The sequence below is a fragment of the Gracilinanus agilis genome, chromosome 4, assembly GCF_016433145.1.
Source record: "Gracilinanus agilis isolate LMUSP501 chromosome 4, AgileGrace, whole genome shotgun sequence".
Lineage (NCBI taxonomy): Eukaryota > Metazoa > Chordata > Mammalia > Didelphimorphia > Didelphidae > Gracilinanus > Gracilinanus agilis.
Window position 1 is genome coordinate 71304029 of NC_058133.1, and position 17720 is coordinate 71321748.

At 38.0% G+C, this 17720-nt stretch overlaps 1 protein-coding gene across 1 annotated transcript in view; it reads right to left on the reverse strand.

Moving 5' to 3' along the window:
• Positions 1 to 17720, reverse strand: part of ASTN1 (astrotactin 1) — a 466613-nt gene that overhangs the window by 76608 nt on the left and 372285 nt on the right. Inside the window, exons 12-14 of the mRNA XM_044674890.1 lie at positions 11142 to 11336; positions 10571 to 10698; positions 1812 to 1916 (exon numbers count right to left, since the gene is read on the reverse strand). Of these exons, the coding sequence (XP_044530825.1) occupies positions 1812 to 1916; positions 10571 to 10698; positions 11142 to 11336 (428 nt within the window). The remainder of the gene's footprint in view (positions 1 to 1811; positions 1917 to 10570; positions 10699 to 11141; positions 11337 to 17720) is intronic.

The following is a 17720-nucleotide window of genomic DNA, read 5'->3' on the forward strand; positions in this document are numbered from 1 at the left end:
TCCCCACCTTTCCCCTCCCAGAGGACCATTTCTCTCTAAGTTCCATTCCTTCCAGTCCTCAATATTCTTTTCAATGACAGTACTTTATTTCACCTTCTTATAATGAAAAGCCTCCCATCTTTGGACTAGCTGTATCCCTCTTTTCCTAAGACTCCTTTTTGTGCTACATGGGCAGGATGGATGTGGTACATGAAAACTGAGGTGTCTGGCCTCATGGCTAATTTTGGGGGTAAATCAAGGGAAATGGGTATGAACCATTCTCTGTTGACCAAGTAGTTTCTTCAGTCATTCTCTGGCTAAAAGCCTCAGATGCACAGTTCTGCTCATCATCAGGAAGCTGGCAGGAGATAGGAACAGAGTCTCTCTTGCCAGACTGGCCTAGAATGAAGAGCAGGCAATCTATTTCTAGATGTTTTCAGTTGCCACAAGAGGCCCTGTATTTCTTATCAGTAATGGCCATGTCCTCATCCTTTTCAGCCAAATAATTCTTTGGCATTGAGCAAAATTTTAAGGACCCTCTGCCAGTATTTGCTCCCAAGTTTTCTGGCTTTGTGTCCCCAAGTCAGAAATTCTTTGCTTTCTTTATTGTGCTTTTTCTTCCCTGACAAATGCATAGAAGGGAAGGCATCTTCCTTTCATGTTCTTCTCTCTTTTCCTTACGTGATAATTCTCGAATTCGGTAGCTCTATATTCACCCTGTCCATTCATTATTTAACTCTAACTCATGCAAGCCTCAAAGAGAAATAAGACCTCATTCTGGGAATATATTAGGAATTTAATTCTATAGCTTTCTCATTTGGAATGAAAAGGACTCATGGAATCATATAATTTGGATAAAACATAAAGGTCCTAATTGCTACCTAAATCAAATTTGGTAGTACAATGGAGGAGAGCACTGGATTTGAAAAACTTGAGTTTTAATTCTGCCTTGTGGGCTTTTATTTCCTCATCTCTAAAATAAGTAGCTTATACCAGATGACCTCTCAAGTTCTATCTACCTCTTTGACACTAATAGACATTTCTAATAATAATCAAACTGCCTCTGTTTGAAAATATCCTACAATAGATACCTTTCAAATCAGTCTACTCAATTTTTAGAGAGTTCTAATTTTTAAGAATATTTTTTAAGCCAAGCTGAAATCTTTCTTCCTGTGACTTCTTCAGTGATCCCATTTCTGTCCTTTATTATCATGTAGAATAAGTCTTGATGTCAAAATCCATTTGGGAAAACATCCATCCATCTATAAACTACTGCTAAGGATTTATTCAAGAGTTGTCCTGCCTCTCTAATGACTCTTTTCCTGGGTCCTTTGCTGAATCTTTTTCCTTATCCCCTTAACCTAAGCATTTCCCAAGGCTCTGGCCTTTGTCCACATATATATAAATTACATTACTGCCTATACTACTTGGATTACTTTTAGGAAGTCACCTAACTGGGGACAGGTGAAAGCACACTGGCTCAGGACATAGAAGGTCCGAGTCCAAATTCTGACTCTTCCACTTGCTCTCTGCATGACTGTGACCTTGGGAAAACTACTTAGCCCTCTGGGACTCAGTTACTTATCTGTAGAGGACCTAGTTAGTTCCCAAGGTCATTTCAAGCTATAAAACATATTATTTATAAGACCCAGGTTACATGTTAGGTCATCCCTCCTGTGTAATTAGAATCTGTTACCGGACATTAATTTAACTCTTACACTACTCTGCCATACAAACATTAATTTCTCACACACGGGAGAAGAACAGTTGCTAACATGAATGCTGTAAAGTCTTTTTTCAGTCATCTTGTACCCCAGCTCTATGATACTCACCTTGGGAAATGGTCGCTTGGTTGAGTCTGATATGGTACATCACAGAACGGACTTTCCAGTGTTGTAGTAGAGGGTATCCAGACACTTCACTAAAGTTCACCATTCCTAGGAACAAGGGAGAAAGTATGACCCAAATTATAAGATGACCAATGGAATATTCTGTGACTCTCCCTAATGCCCAGATCAAGTCTTTTAATCATAGGGCTATTTGTTTTTATTTCTTTAAAATAAACCCATGGTCTCAAAGAGAATGTGCTGAGAACTCATGGTGCACAGTACGCGATTCCATGTTTGGATTTCCATGTGATCTCAGTTTTTTTTCAAATCACTCAATCAATCAATCAACAAACATTTAAGTGCATATTATATGCCAGGCAATATGCTAGGTATTGGGGCACAAAAATAAAATAGCCTTTGTCCTAAGGAGCTTATCAGAGATATAAGAGAACAATATATAAAGAAAATGTGTGTGTGTAGATAGCATCATTTGCCATTTATTGATCTGGAGATAAGGTTAGAGATAATAGTTAGATATATAGATAGATTGATACATGATGGACAAATGGATTGATGAGAGATATACAGATAGACGAATAGATAACTAGATGGTTAGATGATACTTATATAGATAGGGGATAGATGGATAGTTTATAAATGACAGATTCATAGATGATAAATGATAGAAGGATGGATAAATAAATGATAGATGAATAAATTCATAGATGACAGACAAACAGATAATGATAAAAGATAGACTTCTAGAGATACTTTTGTTTGGGGTCCATTGTTTCCTTGGTATAGGGAACTTCTGGAAATGAGAATTCCCTGCACCAATACAGATTGGTGACTCGTTTGCAATTTGTAGCCTTAGAAACTTCCCTGAGATTTCATTGCTTAAGGTTGCAGTTAGTTTGTGATAGCAGCAAGTCTTGAATCACAGATCTTTTGACTCCCTGATTAGCCTTCTTTCCACTATATCATAGTGACACTCAGATGGGCCAGGGGATAAAGAGCTTGACTGATAGTCTAGAATACTCGGTTTCAAATCTAGACTCAGACATTTACTAGTTGTGTGATTCTGGGCAGGTCACTTAACTACTGTCTGCCTCAGTTCTATCAACTGTAAAATAGGGTTAATAATAGCACCTCTCTCCCAGGGCTATTGTAAGGATCAAATGATATATGCACTTCATGTCTACTGTTATTATTCTATTTACTCATATTTCTATTATATGTTAGGGTTTACAGGGCACTTTTCCCTGCCCAAAGCAACTCTGTGAGTTAGGCAATGAAGAGGATCTTCACTCCCATTTTACTGATGGGGAAACTACAATTCAGGGAAATAAAGTAATTTCCCCAGGGTCCTATGTAAGCATCAGAACCATGCCCCAAACCCAAGTCTTCCAAGTCCAAGCCCAGGGCATTTTCCTCTCTGCTCAGCTGTTTATGTAGGTCTCATCTTGCCTCTTCTTTCTGAATATTTAGGGATACATCCAGGACGAAATCCAGAATGAATTTATCCTTAGAGTCCCTTGCAAAATCTTCTACCTACATGTTATCTTTCCTCTGAATACTTCAGAAGAAATATACTCAGCAATTTAAATTCTAGAGATTACAATGAAACTAAAAAGGTTCAGAATATATTAGCATTTATGTGGTTCTTTGAGGTTTGCAAAACACTTTACATGTTATCTCATAAGATCCTTACAACAACCTTGTGAGTTGAATGTTAGTATGAAGCCCACCTCACAGATAAAGAAACTGAGGCAAGCAGAGGTTAAATATCTCATCCAGAGTCACTCAGTTACTAAATGTGTGGGGCAAGAATTAAACTCATATTGTCCTAACCTGAATCCCAGCATTTCAACTACTTTAATACTCAGCAGTTGCTAACTAATTAATAAAGCTACACAAAATAAAAGCTTGGGAAGATACAATTTTGCAAAGAATTAGACTGGACAAACTCTTAGCCAATCCTAGTCTCTGGGCTCAGCCTTATCTGGAGTTTTCCCTGTCACTAGATCCCTACTGAGCTTGCACCCCAGAACTGTCAGGCTGGCAGCTTATCTCATCTAATGAAAAAGACCACCAGACCTAGAGTCTGAAAACCTGGATTTCAATACTTATGACTGCCAAAATTGTGTCTGTTTCCTCTTCCATAAAATGGGAACATTAGTATGCACCCTGCCTATTCCACAGAGTTATTAGAAGGGAAAGAGAAAGAAGTATGACAATTTCCATAAAATTACCTTGAAACAATTAACTATTAGTTAATGATTGTTTTTTTAACATCAGGAAAAAGAGGAGGAGAAAGAGAAGAAGGAGGAAGATGAAAAAAAGAAAAGAAGGAAGAAAGGGAAGAAAAATAAGAGGAAATAGGAGGAGAAAAAAGAAAAAAAGGCAGAGAGGAAAAGGAGATGGAAGAATAGAAGGAAAGAGGAGGAAAAGGAGGAAAGGAAGGAGGAAGAAGAAAAAGAAGAATAGGAGGGAGAGGAAGATGGGAAGGATGCTGCCAGTCTTCTCATGAAAATGCACAAAATTTAGGAGATTGGACTGGGGAACCTGGGCTATAATCCTCACAGAGTATAATCCTACTCTAGAAGTAGCAGATTATAGGGGGGAAATCATCAAAAAGGCCAACAGGTAGTCTAGGTTCTGAATCCTGCCCCATCCCACAAGCTTTGGTGAGAGATTGAACAAAACACTTCCCTTCTCAGAGATTAGAGTTTTCTCATTGGTCAAATGAGAATAATAGTCACTCTACCTGCCTGTTAGGGGTATTGGAAGAATCACAAGAAACAATAGGTGGGAAAGCACTTTGGAAAGTATAAAGGATTATAGGAATATAAGAATATGTGTTCATCTTTACTATTGTACCTACAATTAGTAAGAAGAACCTTTAAGATTGAGGGGGAAAAAAATGCTAGGGATGGCTCCTGGGGAAGAAAGTATCTTATTTTTGAACCTGATTCTTCCTCTGTAAAATGGGTATAATTATCCCTGTCTCACTTGCCTCTTAGGGAGATTGTAAGTTCCAAATGAGATAATATTGACAAAGCACTCTAGAAATCTTAATGTGCTCTTTCAGTGCCCGCAATTATTATCTCCTGTGATCCCACAAAGCATAGGACGTTAAAATTGAAAAAGACCTTAGGGAGCACCAAGTCCAATCCTTTTTACTTCACCAATAGGGACATGGAGTCTCAGAGAAGGGAAATGGCTTGTTCCATAGTCATGCAGCATCTGGTTATTGGCAAAGCCAGCTCTCCAGACTCCTATTTTAGCCCTTTCTCTCTTACTGTGCCACAATTTGGCTTCTTACACTTTAGTTTGGCAAAAGGAAGGAGTAGGGGTAGGAGATGAGAGAGAAGGGGAAAAAAAATAAGAGAAATGACGGTGGCTCACATTCTTACAGCAATCATGGAAAAACAAAGTTCAATTATCTAAATGCTCAACAACAAACCCTCCTGGCACATTTATGATACATCAGAGTCAAGGAAAGAGTTACATAACTTTCGATGCCTGTAAAATGTTGTGCCATGCCTGTTAAAAGGTGATATTTCTATAGCTTTAAAAACACAGGGTTATTTTTAAATCTGCAGTTTCAGGCTGAGCATATTATTTGACTAAAGCTGGTTTGACCAAGCTTTAATGGGTGACTTTGTCTATGTGCCTTGAAATTCAGAACCTCACTAATGTTGTTGGTCAAGACATGTGGACACGTTTAGTGTCCTTTACAGAGGTGGAGAGGGAGAGTGAGGAAGAGGAGACATTGCTGAAGGAGCCAGTTTCATACAAGAGATCTCCTCTGGATAAGTGTTTTTGCTTCCACCTACGCCTGAATTAAGAATAGGTGTGCAGACTTACTGGAAAAATCTGTCTTTAATACTCTCTACCTCTGTTGTACCATTTCCAAATTCATGCTAATGCACAATAGCAATGTTTGCCAAACTGACAGCCAGGATGCCCCTCAGGACAACTGTGGAGAGGTTGTGAGAATATTTTTGAAAGTACAGGCAATGGAGCTCCAAGCTATGAACAACATGGGCTGGTGGATCAGTCTTTTCGACCTCCTGAGCCTTCTTTTGTTCTCCCTTCATCCCAACCTACCGTATCAAAGAGCTTCAGAGATCTACACCTTCTCTTGTAAGGTCAAATTATGTCAGATTTACAGATGGCACGAAGTTGGGAAGGGTATTCATTATCTAAAGAGAATTTTACAGGCAAAAATGATGGACTAAACTGAAAAACAAGAAATCAAATAGAAATGAGTATACATTTCTATATTTTTGCTCAATCAGCTCCTCTACTACAGTTGTGAACATGTTTTACAGGGTTTTAGTGAATTAAAAACTCAGTAACAGTCTGGGCTGTGACAAGGAGAATTCTTCAAGACCCTTTTCACACCCCAAAAAGATAATGCTGTTCTAGATTTTAATAAGTTTCTAGAAAATATGGTTATTGAGTCAATGGAGACCCACTCGACACTGATATGTCATAAAATGATAGCAAAATGGAGAGATAGTATGATGAAAAGAGGGTTAGATTTGGAGAGAGATCTTAGGCTCAAATCCTGAATCTTCCATCTCTAAGTTTGGGACTGTGGGTGAGCCTCAACTTCTTTGAATCTCAGTCTCCTCGTGAGTTAAAAAAAAATAGTTATTGGACTAAATAACCTGCAAGATTCCTTTTATCTCCACCTCTATGATACTAGGATCCGTTAGACCTGGGTGGGGCCTCAAGAAGAACCACAACTAAAGCAGGACCCAGGGAGCTATTCAGCTAGAAGTTAACCATTCAATTTTAACCCAGTTATTCTATTTATTCCAGCCATGGTCAGAAATCTATCCCAAGCAGGTTCCTAGCACTTACTAAGTACTCACACCATAAGGAAAAGAAGGTAGTCTTCAAAGATAAGACAAGGGCTTTTATTGAGTCAGAGTCAGAAGATCAGCAAGGTATCATACAGCTACTCGACTAATTCCTACCTTGAAGCATCTTGTTGACTTGGCCACAGGATACATTGAATTGAAATTATTTTCCCTGCGCAGCTTTTTCTGGATCAGTAGATCAAAGTATGTGCACAGAAAGGGAAGTAAATACCTGGCAAGCCTAGACCATTATCATGCCCTTGCTTCATTCCAACAAAAGTCCTCCTTGGCTTTTCCCATCCCTCTCCTTGCATGTTATCACCCTGCATTCACAAAAGTCTTGTGACTTAACAGTGAACATGAGCAACATTACATGGTACCCCAGTGCTTATGTGGAATGTTTAATTGCAAACCTCCCTATGCTTTCCCCACACAGGCTACCCCGACTCCCTTTCTATTTCCAAAGGTCAGCCTCACTATTTTCCTGACTGCTTGCAATCCCTCTCCCCAACTAGAGTTGAATCCATGGCCTTTCCCCCATCTAAGAAAATTCTAATTAAGCAACCCATTTGCTTTGAACAGATTTTCTGAGGACAATAGGTAGCTGGTAAAAGAAGAAAAAGCATGGAAGATTACCATAATGCCATGAGTTATTAGGAATGAAAAGCACTTTAGAGATCATCTCATATCCCTCTTTTTACAGATAAAGAAAATAAGATTTGGAATGGGAAGTAGATTATCTGTCATCACAGTTAAATATTCTTTTTTAAAAAACAAAAAACTCTTGTCTTCTTTTTTAGAATTTATACTAAGTGTTGGTCCCAGGGTAGTAGAGTTGGTATGGGATAGGCAATTGGTATTAAGTGACTTGCCCAGGGTCACATAGCTAAGAAGTGTCTGAGGGGACATTTCAACACAGAACCTCCCATCTCCAGGCCTGGCTCTCAATCCAGTAAACTATTTGCCCCTTAATCTTTGTTTAATTAGGACTAAGAACCCATGTCTTTAAATTCCCATCTTGATCTATCTTCATCATATAACATTGCCTCTTACTGTCAACAGAAATCTCTCTAAGTGAAAGCTGTCTACTCAGATCTCCTTGCCTAGAGAGTTTCCAAAGTAAGCCTTGATAAAGAAATCTCTGGTCAATTCTTATTCTGTTCTGTTCCTGCACCTATAAGTGGGTTACAAGCTAGCATAGAAACCAGGTTATTTCCTTTGGCATTTCAGTTAATGGAAGTGTCCCAGTGAAGAAGGTTTCACAATACCTCACTAACTCCCTCCCTCTGTGGCAAATATACTGGGTTTAAGGTAGGCTTCCCTTAAGATGATGAAAATGAAAGAATCCCATTTAGACATTACTCTGTCCTTACAGCCAATAAGCTCTCACAGTAGGGGAAACTCTACTGTGTAGGGGAAGGCATTCTACTTTTGAGATCTCAAACATGGCAAAAGTCTCTCCTTATTTCCAGGTCTGACATAAGACCCTACTACTTCTGAATGTCCACAATTTCCTTCATCTTTCCTTTCAGAAAGCTTTAGGGAAAAGCCGTATCCCTCAGAGCTCTTATGTGTCTTCTTGGAGCAGCAGTTCAATCTCTCTCTACAGTGAAAGAAAGAATCTGGGATCATTGGCTCATATTTCTATAGCTGAAAAGGATCTTGGAGTCCGCCCCTTCCTCATTTTACAACTTAAAAAATAAAGTACTGAAAGACAGAGAGGCTAAATATTTTGCCTAAGCTTACACAGGCAGGTCACATATCAGATGTAGGATTTGAATCTATATCTTCCTACTCAAGAGACAAGGTTATTTCTGCTGTATCCTGGTGGCTCAAGCACTTTTTTAGATGATGCTTATACAAAAGCTCTGCTGCCTATGAGCTGTGTAGAATTTACATTATTATTAGATGCCACTTCACACCTTCCTTCAGAGGGAGGAAATACAAAGCATCAGTAATCTACTCTCAGCAAAATGTTGTGGTAACAAGTTAATAAGACCCTATAGGGCCATGAGTGAAGTTCTAGAGATATTCCCAGGCACTAGATTTTAATTTCCTGAGTTTGGGGGTGATGTTTCAAAGAGAAGATAACTGAAAAGAGACCCATCCTGCTGCTAACATGAAGCAATGCATATTCAATCTCTTCTCTCTCTCACTCTCTCTCTTTCTTTATCTCTCTCTCTCTCTCTCTCTCTCTCTCTCTCTCTCTCTCTCTCTCTCTCTCTCTTTCTCTCTCTCTCCTCTCTCCCCTTCCCCTCTTTCTCTTTCCTTATTTCCCATTTTTTCTTTTTCTTTTGTCCTGATCTGTCATCTTTATTCCTTTTTTCTTACTCCATCCATTTCTCCTTCTCTCTCTGTTCATCCTTTCTCCATTCTCTTTCTCTTCTCTGTTCTCTCTCCCCTCCTCTTTCTTTGATGCTTTTTCTTTTTCTTTCTCCCCCTCTCAGTTTACTTACTTCTTTTTCCCCTCTCCTTTCCTTTCTCTATATCTTTCTGTCTCTGTCTCTTTATCTCATTTTCTGCCTGACTCTATCTCTGTTTTTGTTTATAGCTATCTCTCTCAAAAATATCTCTCTATCCCTATAATCTCTCTCTCTCTCCCCCCCCCCCCACCTAGACCCTCTGGGTTTCTTCTTACCAAATAAAACTATATTTCAAAGTAAAACTCAACTGATAATTTGAATTAACATTTTTCAGTCATAATAATGACTCTCTTAAGTCTTGGAAACCTCAGAGACTGTGACTACACTTGGAATCTGAGAGCTAGCTTTATTCACACCCTGGTCCCAGAATCATACCCTTTGGCTCAGAATAACAGATAATTGTGTGAAGACCAAAAAGTCATTTAATTTTAGAATAGGAAAGGACCTTAGTGGTCATCTAGTCAAACTCTCTCACCTTATAAATGATGGAACTAGGCTCCAGGAAGGCAAAGGTGATATGGTATCACAGCTAGAATATGATAGATCTAAGACTTAATCTGAAATCTAATGACACCAAAATCTTATTTCTATTATCCCATAATGCCTGAGAAAACTCTCATTTAAAGAGCATTTTAAGGTTTGGACTTATGGGGATGGAGAGAAGCCTGCTTGTACAACCTACCCACCTTCTACTGCTAATAGCTATGTCCTGGCTCCTGATGACCAGAAGGGACACACATAATCCATTGTATTCCCAGTGAAACTGCTCTATCTCCCCATGTGACATGGCCCAGTTGTCCCTTTATTCCTCTAAGGAGACAAAAATTTTCCTTCTACTGCAAAGCACCCAGGAAGCACAGGTTTTAGACCCAACTCTTGTAACTGTCTCCCTATGAATCTATGGATAAGTTGTTTCACACCTTTATATATTAAGTTTCCTCAATTGTGAAATAAATCAGTTGAGCTAGAAGATATATTAAGTCTCTTCTATCTCCTACCTTTTGTACCTTCTATTATCTCACTTCCCTTCAGGGTATCCCAGTAAGACTAGTAAGGACAGGTATTATGATGCATATTTTGCTGCCACTGCTGCAAATACTACTACTACTACTACTACTACTACTACTACTAATAATAATAATAATAATAAATAATAAATAATAATAATATAGCAATTTGGAAAAATTCATATAGTTAAGCTTGGAGTTAGGAAGACCTGAGTTCAAATTTAATTTCTGACATATCCTGGTTAATTTCTTAGAGAATTCCCTAAGACTAAAAATTACAGAGATATTGTTAATCTACTAAAATAGAGATCATATACCTCATATATCTACACCTTTGAAATTCTAGATTCAGACCCTGCTCTTCCAGTTAACATTAATCAGTAGTAACATTTCTAATATTGGTAGGCACTTTAGTATCTTTCTTCATTCAAATTGGTACAGGGTCCCTATATACTTACCAGTCAGGAACTCTGGATCTGGTGTGGGTTCTGAGATCTCTTCTAGGCACTGATTCTCCAGGGGGACAGTGGCCACCACAAGGCCATCTGGTAGCTGTTGATCTAAGCCTCTAGCAAAGTTGTTCTGCCTGGAAGGCAAAGAGGTCAGTGATTTATTTGTAGACACTTGTGGCAAGCACACTTCTTTGGCGCCATATTTCTCTTCAGACCTAAGGAGCAAACTCTCCTCTGAAATATTTTGTCAAATTCCCAGCCAACTTGTCTTAGTTTTGATGAAAGAAGGGGAGCCCTGTGGAAAGTGAAGGGATAGAGTTGGGGAAGTTTTGGAAGGGAGAGAGAGCAGAAAATTATTTAAAAAAAGTTTAGGAAGGGAGAGAGAGCAGAAGATGTTTAAAAAAGCAAGAAAACACTTTCCTATTCAAGTGCCCTCAGCTAGAGGGGTCATTTCTGAAGGAACAGACTATTTACCTGACCCATTCCTCTGCTTCTAGGCATCATCACAATACCCTCTTCAGACTGTATGATAGGGTTTTAGTCTCCAAAGACACAGATGACAACCCATAGGATTCACCTGAATGTTCCTTTTAGCACCTGTCCAGGTGCCACTTCCTTGGAGTGATTGTTGTAGCCAAAGAATATCTCCCCAAACAGAGTCTGGTTCATGGGAAGTTCCCGGCTTTCCCCACATTCGGCTCCCTCTGGGCAGGTCTCAGTGACCAGTTGGCAAGAGCGCCCATCCACACCAAGCTTGTAATCCTCAATGCACCTGCCATGATAGAAAACCAAAGTAAGAAGCTAGAAAATCAGTCACCTAAGTCCTCTGTCCACCCCAAAGAATGGTAGAAAAAGAAGAAAAGAAAAAGCCTTGGATGGCAAAAATGTTGACATTTCTATTTCCCCTGTTAACCTACTGTTGTTTGATTATCCAAATTCGAGAACTATCTCTTTCCATTTATATGAACAAGTCGAGTAGATTTCTCCTATCTTTCCTATGCAAAGACTTTCTGAATGTCTAGGGATTTTTATTTCTCAAGTGTTGCCCAAGCAGTTTTTGGATAACATTCAACAAATGTAATCAGTGTACTTTCAAATCTTCCTCAGAAGCATATCTATGCCTTCCTAACATTTGTTAATAATCAATCAGCAATCAGTTATTAAGAGTCTATTACGTACTTGGGGATACAAAAACAAAAATGAAATACTATTGCCTTCAAGGAGTTCTGACTTACCTTTAGAATTTAAGATCCAACTCTGTGCTAGACTCTGAGGACATTCTGTTCAGGGACAAGTAGGTGGGTAGCATATATGACTTAGAGTCAGAAAACTTGAATTTATATTCTACCTCAAGTTATTTTGTGACCCTGGGCAAGTCACTTAACTTCTGCCTGTCTCAGTTTCCTCCTCTGTGAAACAAAGATAATATTACCTACTTCACAAGGTTGTTGGAAAATCTAATGAGAAAAGATCTGAAACACTTTTCAAACCTTAGAGCAAGATATAAATGCTATTATTATTATGCTAGGAATAGGAATAGGAGGAGGAGGAGAAAGAAGAAGAGGAAAAGGAAGAAGAGGAAGAGAAAGAGTGGTGGTGGTGGTGGTAGTGGTGATAGTAGTTGGAGTAAATAAATCAAAAGACTTCCAGAAAAGGTGGGCAGAGGTTACAAGCACAAAAGGCAATCCAGGCAGAGCAGATATCATTTAATTTAATATAATGCTTAAAGTATAATTTCATTGTATTAATTTAGTCTCTATCTAATTAACTGGGTCATAGAAAAGTTTTATTATTTTTTCTGCCCCAACACAAGATCAGTTTAAATAAACTCTCACCTTCAAGGAGTTCTCTTGATCTAACTAAATGCTAGTGTACATATTTTGCAAACTCCCCATTCACAATTAATCCAGAACTATCTACTGGCTCTCTTCCTAATTGGGTACACGTTACCCCAAATATATCCCAGGGTTAATGCCTGTAAAGAGGGATTAAACTATTAGCAAATCTGTTTATTACTGTCATGTTTCCAGTTGTATTATAAAGGATATTCATTTGTTAGCTGAAGTATGAATTACTTCTTTGTGATTATGAAAATACAGGAGAGTTGACCGGGCCCAGCTAGCCAGAAAATATAAGATGCTTAGAAATCACACACATTTGTGAAGTTCAAAAGCATTACCTTTCAGAAATAGCATTGATGTTTCTAATAAAGTAAGCTGAGCTCTAGTTAAGAGCCTAAAATATTTCAGTTGGTAAGAGAGGCATAGAGATGACTAATTATTATCATAATAAGAACCACCATGGAGTAGTGAGAAAGTGTTGGGGATGTGGGGGCAGATAACTTCGGTTCATATTTCTTCTCCATCCCATACCACCCATGTGACTGGACAAATTCTTTAACATCCTTGGGTCTCAGTTTCCCCAGCTGCCAAATCAGGAGTTTAGATTAGATGACTTTGGAGGTCCATTGCTACTCTAAAAGGATGACCCTATGAAGCATAACTAGAAGACTAGAGAACTAGTATATGTGGAGAGGCATTGCCTTTACATGACTACTAATCCTGCAGGGTATGAGCTCGTGGAGGGTACAGGGCAGGACCTGGTTTTTTTAACCTTCCTTTATATCCCCAGGGCTTGGCACAATGCTTTTCCCATATTGTGTGCCCAAAAAATGCCAGCTGATTGACTGACTTGTTTCCACTAGCCATGCAAACCAACTATCTTCAGGAAATCTCATTTTCCTCTCAACAGCAGAAGGGAGAAGTGCTGAATTCCACCTTCTCCCTCCCACCAGGAAAATGTAGGTCTCTTCTGTTGGAGAACTTTCATGCCACACATCATCCCATTATTTTTAGTGTCAGGTGAAAAATATCCTTAATTATTCTTTGGGTGATAACTACTTTGCTCTCATCTCAAGATCTATGTGCATATACTTATATGAACAAATATGTGTGAACAGGTATACTCTAATTATCTAAGGGGAAATAGTTGCTATAAATTTGCTATTAAAAAAATTCTTGTAGAAAGGGTCACATCATCTCCAATGGTTGGAAATGCCCTAAAGCATCTAAATGCCCCCCCCCATAGAATGTTAAAAAAAAGTTAAGATAAATTGAAATCTGGTCATTATATTAAAAGTATTTGAAAGCCATCCTATTTTCACATTTTATGAGAGACTAGTCAGATCTAAAGGAAGTGTGACTGAAACCAAAATCAATGAAATTATTAAATTGACCTTAAGGGTAAGCTCATCCCAAAGCATTCATGACATATAATATATGCACAGAATAATTGCTCATGTATTTAGAATGATTGTAGGATAAAGTATTTACATTCCAGCACAGCATCTCAGCGTTAGAAAGGCCACTGGAAATTATTAACCAATCATTAATTATTTACTAAGCACCTACTAGTATCATAAATGTGCCAAGTATTTAGGATATACAAACAATGCAGTCCCTGCCTTCAAGAAGCTTGCATTCTAAGGTCAATCATACCATTATGGCAGCGTCATTTTTCATGCATGGATTTCTAATATTCGATAAATTTCAATAAATTGAAATTTTCTAATTTTCAATAAAAAACAATAAAATAAATACTCATAATACCAAAACTATATTGAACATAATTTAACTTTTTTCTTATTCAGAAAATACTTTGGCATCTTGCTAATGCCACAGGCTATTCATTAGAACACCAATTTTCATTGCTAATGTAGGGGAATGAGCCGGATCTGAATGTACTCTCTGACATTTATACCCTGTCAAATGCTCGATTTTAGCTGTCATTTTATTTGGTCACCACTGTTTCACTCAAAGCTGGAATAGAGTGGAATGAGTGCTAGGCTTCTAGAGTCAGAAGACCTGGGTTTGAATCCCAGATCTATTGTGTACTATTATGTGATCTCTGGTAATTCACTTAAATTTTTTTGTGCCTTAGTTTCCTTCTCTGGCCAAGAGGGGGAACCATAATTTACTACCTACCCTCTAGAGCAGTGATTCCCAAAGTGGGCGCTACCGCCCCCTGCTAGGTACTGCAGCAATCCAGGAGAGCAGTGATGGCCACAGTGTATTTGGGATTTCAAATGTTTTAACTTTTCTTGTATTACATTCTACTCTGAGTTCAATAAATAGTTTCATAATTTCAAAGTTCAATGTTTCTAATTTATACTTTACTACATTTTACAAAAAAGGTAGAAACATTAATACATATCTTTCCTATTAATTGCTATTAAAATTTAAAAAAGTTAATTTCCAGGGGACACTAAGTAATATTTCTCTGGAAAGGGGGGTAGTAGGTCAAAAAAGTCTGGGAACCACTGCTCTAGAGTTAGTAAGAGGATAAGAGGAAATGAGGTTAAGTGAAAGCTTGGTGTAGCTGCAGTTGTTACATGCAAATAAGGCATTCATGGTATTATTGTTTCACAAAAGTAAAATTTAGAATGCAAATAAATTCTGTGGTTTAGATTTCCAAGGCAAAGGTGAGTTTACTTCTTTAACCTACACGAATCTTGCTCGACAGGCACATTGCTATCAATTCCTTCCATTCTCATGCTGTTTTACTGAGATGATGCATTGAATGATGATGAATGATGATGCTTTGAGTTTCCTGCCCATCAAACCTAATTTCTTTGAGTCTCAACCTAACCTCATTTAGACCCAGAACATCCAGGTGGCTTAGGTAATTATCTCTTTGCTTTGGGAGCTTTCTGACAAGTTGCTATCTATAAGGGGATTTGCTGGTAAATGTTTAACAATAGACTCAATTTTTTTTAAAAAAGTATGCATATATCCTTTTGTTTTATCCCAATTATTAATGCTTTCTTAAGTCTAGACAATCCACAAAACCATAAATCAAACCTTGATTATAAAGATTGCTGATTTTTGGAGTGTTAACACTCTCACTGAAATTTTAACAATGGTTCCCACAAGCCAATTTGAACTGGTTTCATCACACCCTTTTATTTATGCTATCAAAGAGTGATAACATATTGTCCTGTCTGGTTTCAGGCATCTTTCTAGACAGATGCTCCCTCTCCAAATCTCAGGGTCATGCTATAGTTGAGTCCAAAGTCAAGCTTTATTAAATTGGCATTTTTCTGCTCTTTGACTCCAACTCATTGTCCTAGCATATGTGTCTGTTTTCCATAAAATATAACCTCAGTATGGAATATCTGCAATGACTGGGTCCTGAGCAAAAACAAAAAACAAACAACAACAAAAAAAAGTATAAATTGCCTTCTGTTTATTCCCCAAAACAACCACCACCACCATCACCATCACTACCACCTGCACCACTTGATCACCAGCAGAGGGGGTATTCCTTCCATTTATAGCAGGAACCTATTTTAAAGAGCCAAGAATTGACTGAGATAGAACCCTAGGAATGTAATGCTAACCCTGGATTTTACCAACCATATGGTCTAGAGTAAGTCATTTTACAACTTCCCTGAGACTCATTTTCCTTATCTTGTCTTCTTGGCTCGCTCATGGAATTATCGTAAGGGCAAAAGTTAAGATAATGTAGTTAAAAAAAAAACCTTTGAAAAATGTCAAGTACAATCCATGATTATTATGAAAGGGATGCTCCAAGAATTTCAGGAATTTATTGGAAAATATTGACCTTTTTGGTCCTGCTGCCAGAGAGCCCCTTTTTTGTATTTGGACAATTCTGATTATAGTAGAATAGGTAAGAAGTTGATGTAATGGTTATCTTCTTGAAGAATCAATCCCTGGATCTCAGTTTCATCATTTCTCTACTAAGTGGTTTAGGCTAGAGGCTTAAGTCTTTTACAGCTCTTATATCAAGATTCTATAGTCTGGGATGTTCTGAGAGAAGCACGTGCTGTGAAAAGCAGAATGGATTTGGAATCAGAGGATGAACAGTTTCTTCATCTCCAAAAGGGGACGGTTGGACTGATATCCATTCTAACTTTAAAATGATATCATTCTTAGCTCTCAACTTTTTTTTCCCTTCAGGAAATTTACATTGCCTAGAAAGAATAAAGGAGATTTCCAAGTGGAACACTACTAGCAAGAAAGTTCAGTGTTGAGGCTTCCAAAGATCATCTAGAGCAGTGGTTCCCAAACTTTTTTGGCCTACTGCCCCCTTTCCAGAAAAAAAATATTACTTAGCCCCCTGGAAATTAATTTTTTTTAATTTTAATAGCAATTAATAGGAAAGATAAATGCACCTGTGGTCATCACTGCCTTCCTGGATCGCTGCAGCACCCACCAGGGGGCGGTGGCACCCACTTTGGGAATCACTGGTATAGAGGATTAATCCCAATTTATTATGGTGGTGTGTCTCCTAATAACCTAACTGGTTCACTTGAATGTGATCCAGGGTGCTTATATATTAATTGCATATAAAGAGGGTGGTAAGTGGAATGTACAAAAGACTTAGAATTTGTGTTCTGACTCCATGTCTGTTAGTTACTATGGATATGTAACTCCAGGTCTCAGAGCTCTGTATTCTTCATTTGCTAAACGGATGAGGATATTTTACCATTTTATGTCATAGATTTTTTAAATCAGTAAAATGCTTTGGAAACTATAATATACTATATAGCACTAGACTGTAAGCTTCTTAAGAACGGAGAATATTTCCCCCACCTCAGTTTTTTTAATCTTTATAATTCCAGAACCGAGGAGAATGACCTGTGCCTAGTAGGCATTTAATATTATTCTCAATTGAATAGTTTCAAAAACTAGAAGGAACACTAGCTAAATGAAATTCTGTTTGAAAACTTTCAAAGAAAGGAAGAGAACCCATTACCCCTCAGGGCAACCCATTCCACTTTTAGATAGTTCTGATTATTAGGAAGTTTTTCTCCCCCTGTTTTGTTTTGTTTTGTTTTGTTTTCCTTACCACAAAATTAATCTCTATTCAACTTCTACCCATTTCTCTTGGTTCTGTCTTCTGGGCCTGAACGAACAAGTCAAATTCCTCTTCCAAACAAAAATCCTTCAAATACATGAACGTGGCTATCATGTGCCCTGATTTTTCTTTTCTCTAGGCTAAACATTCCCATTTTCTTCACCCAATCCTCATAAGATGGATTCTGGACTATTCATTATCCTGGCTGCCTTCTCCTAGACACTTCAGATGATTAATATCCTTCTTAAACCTTCATGTATATGGTTAAAATGAATAT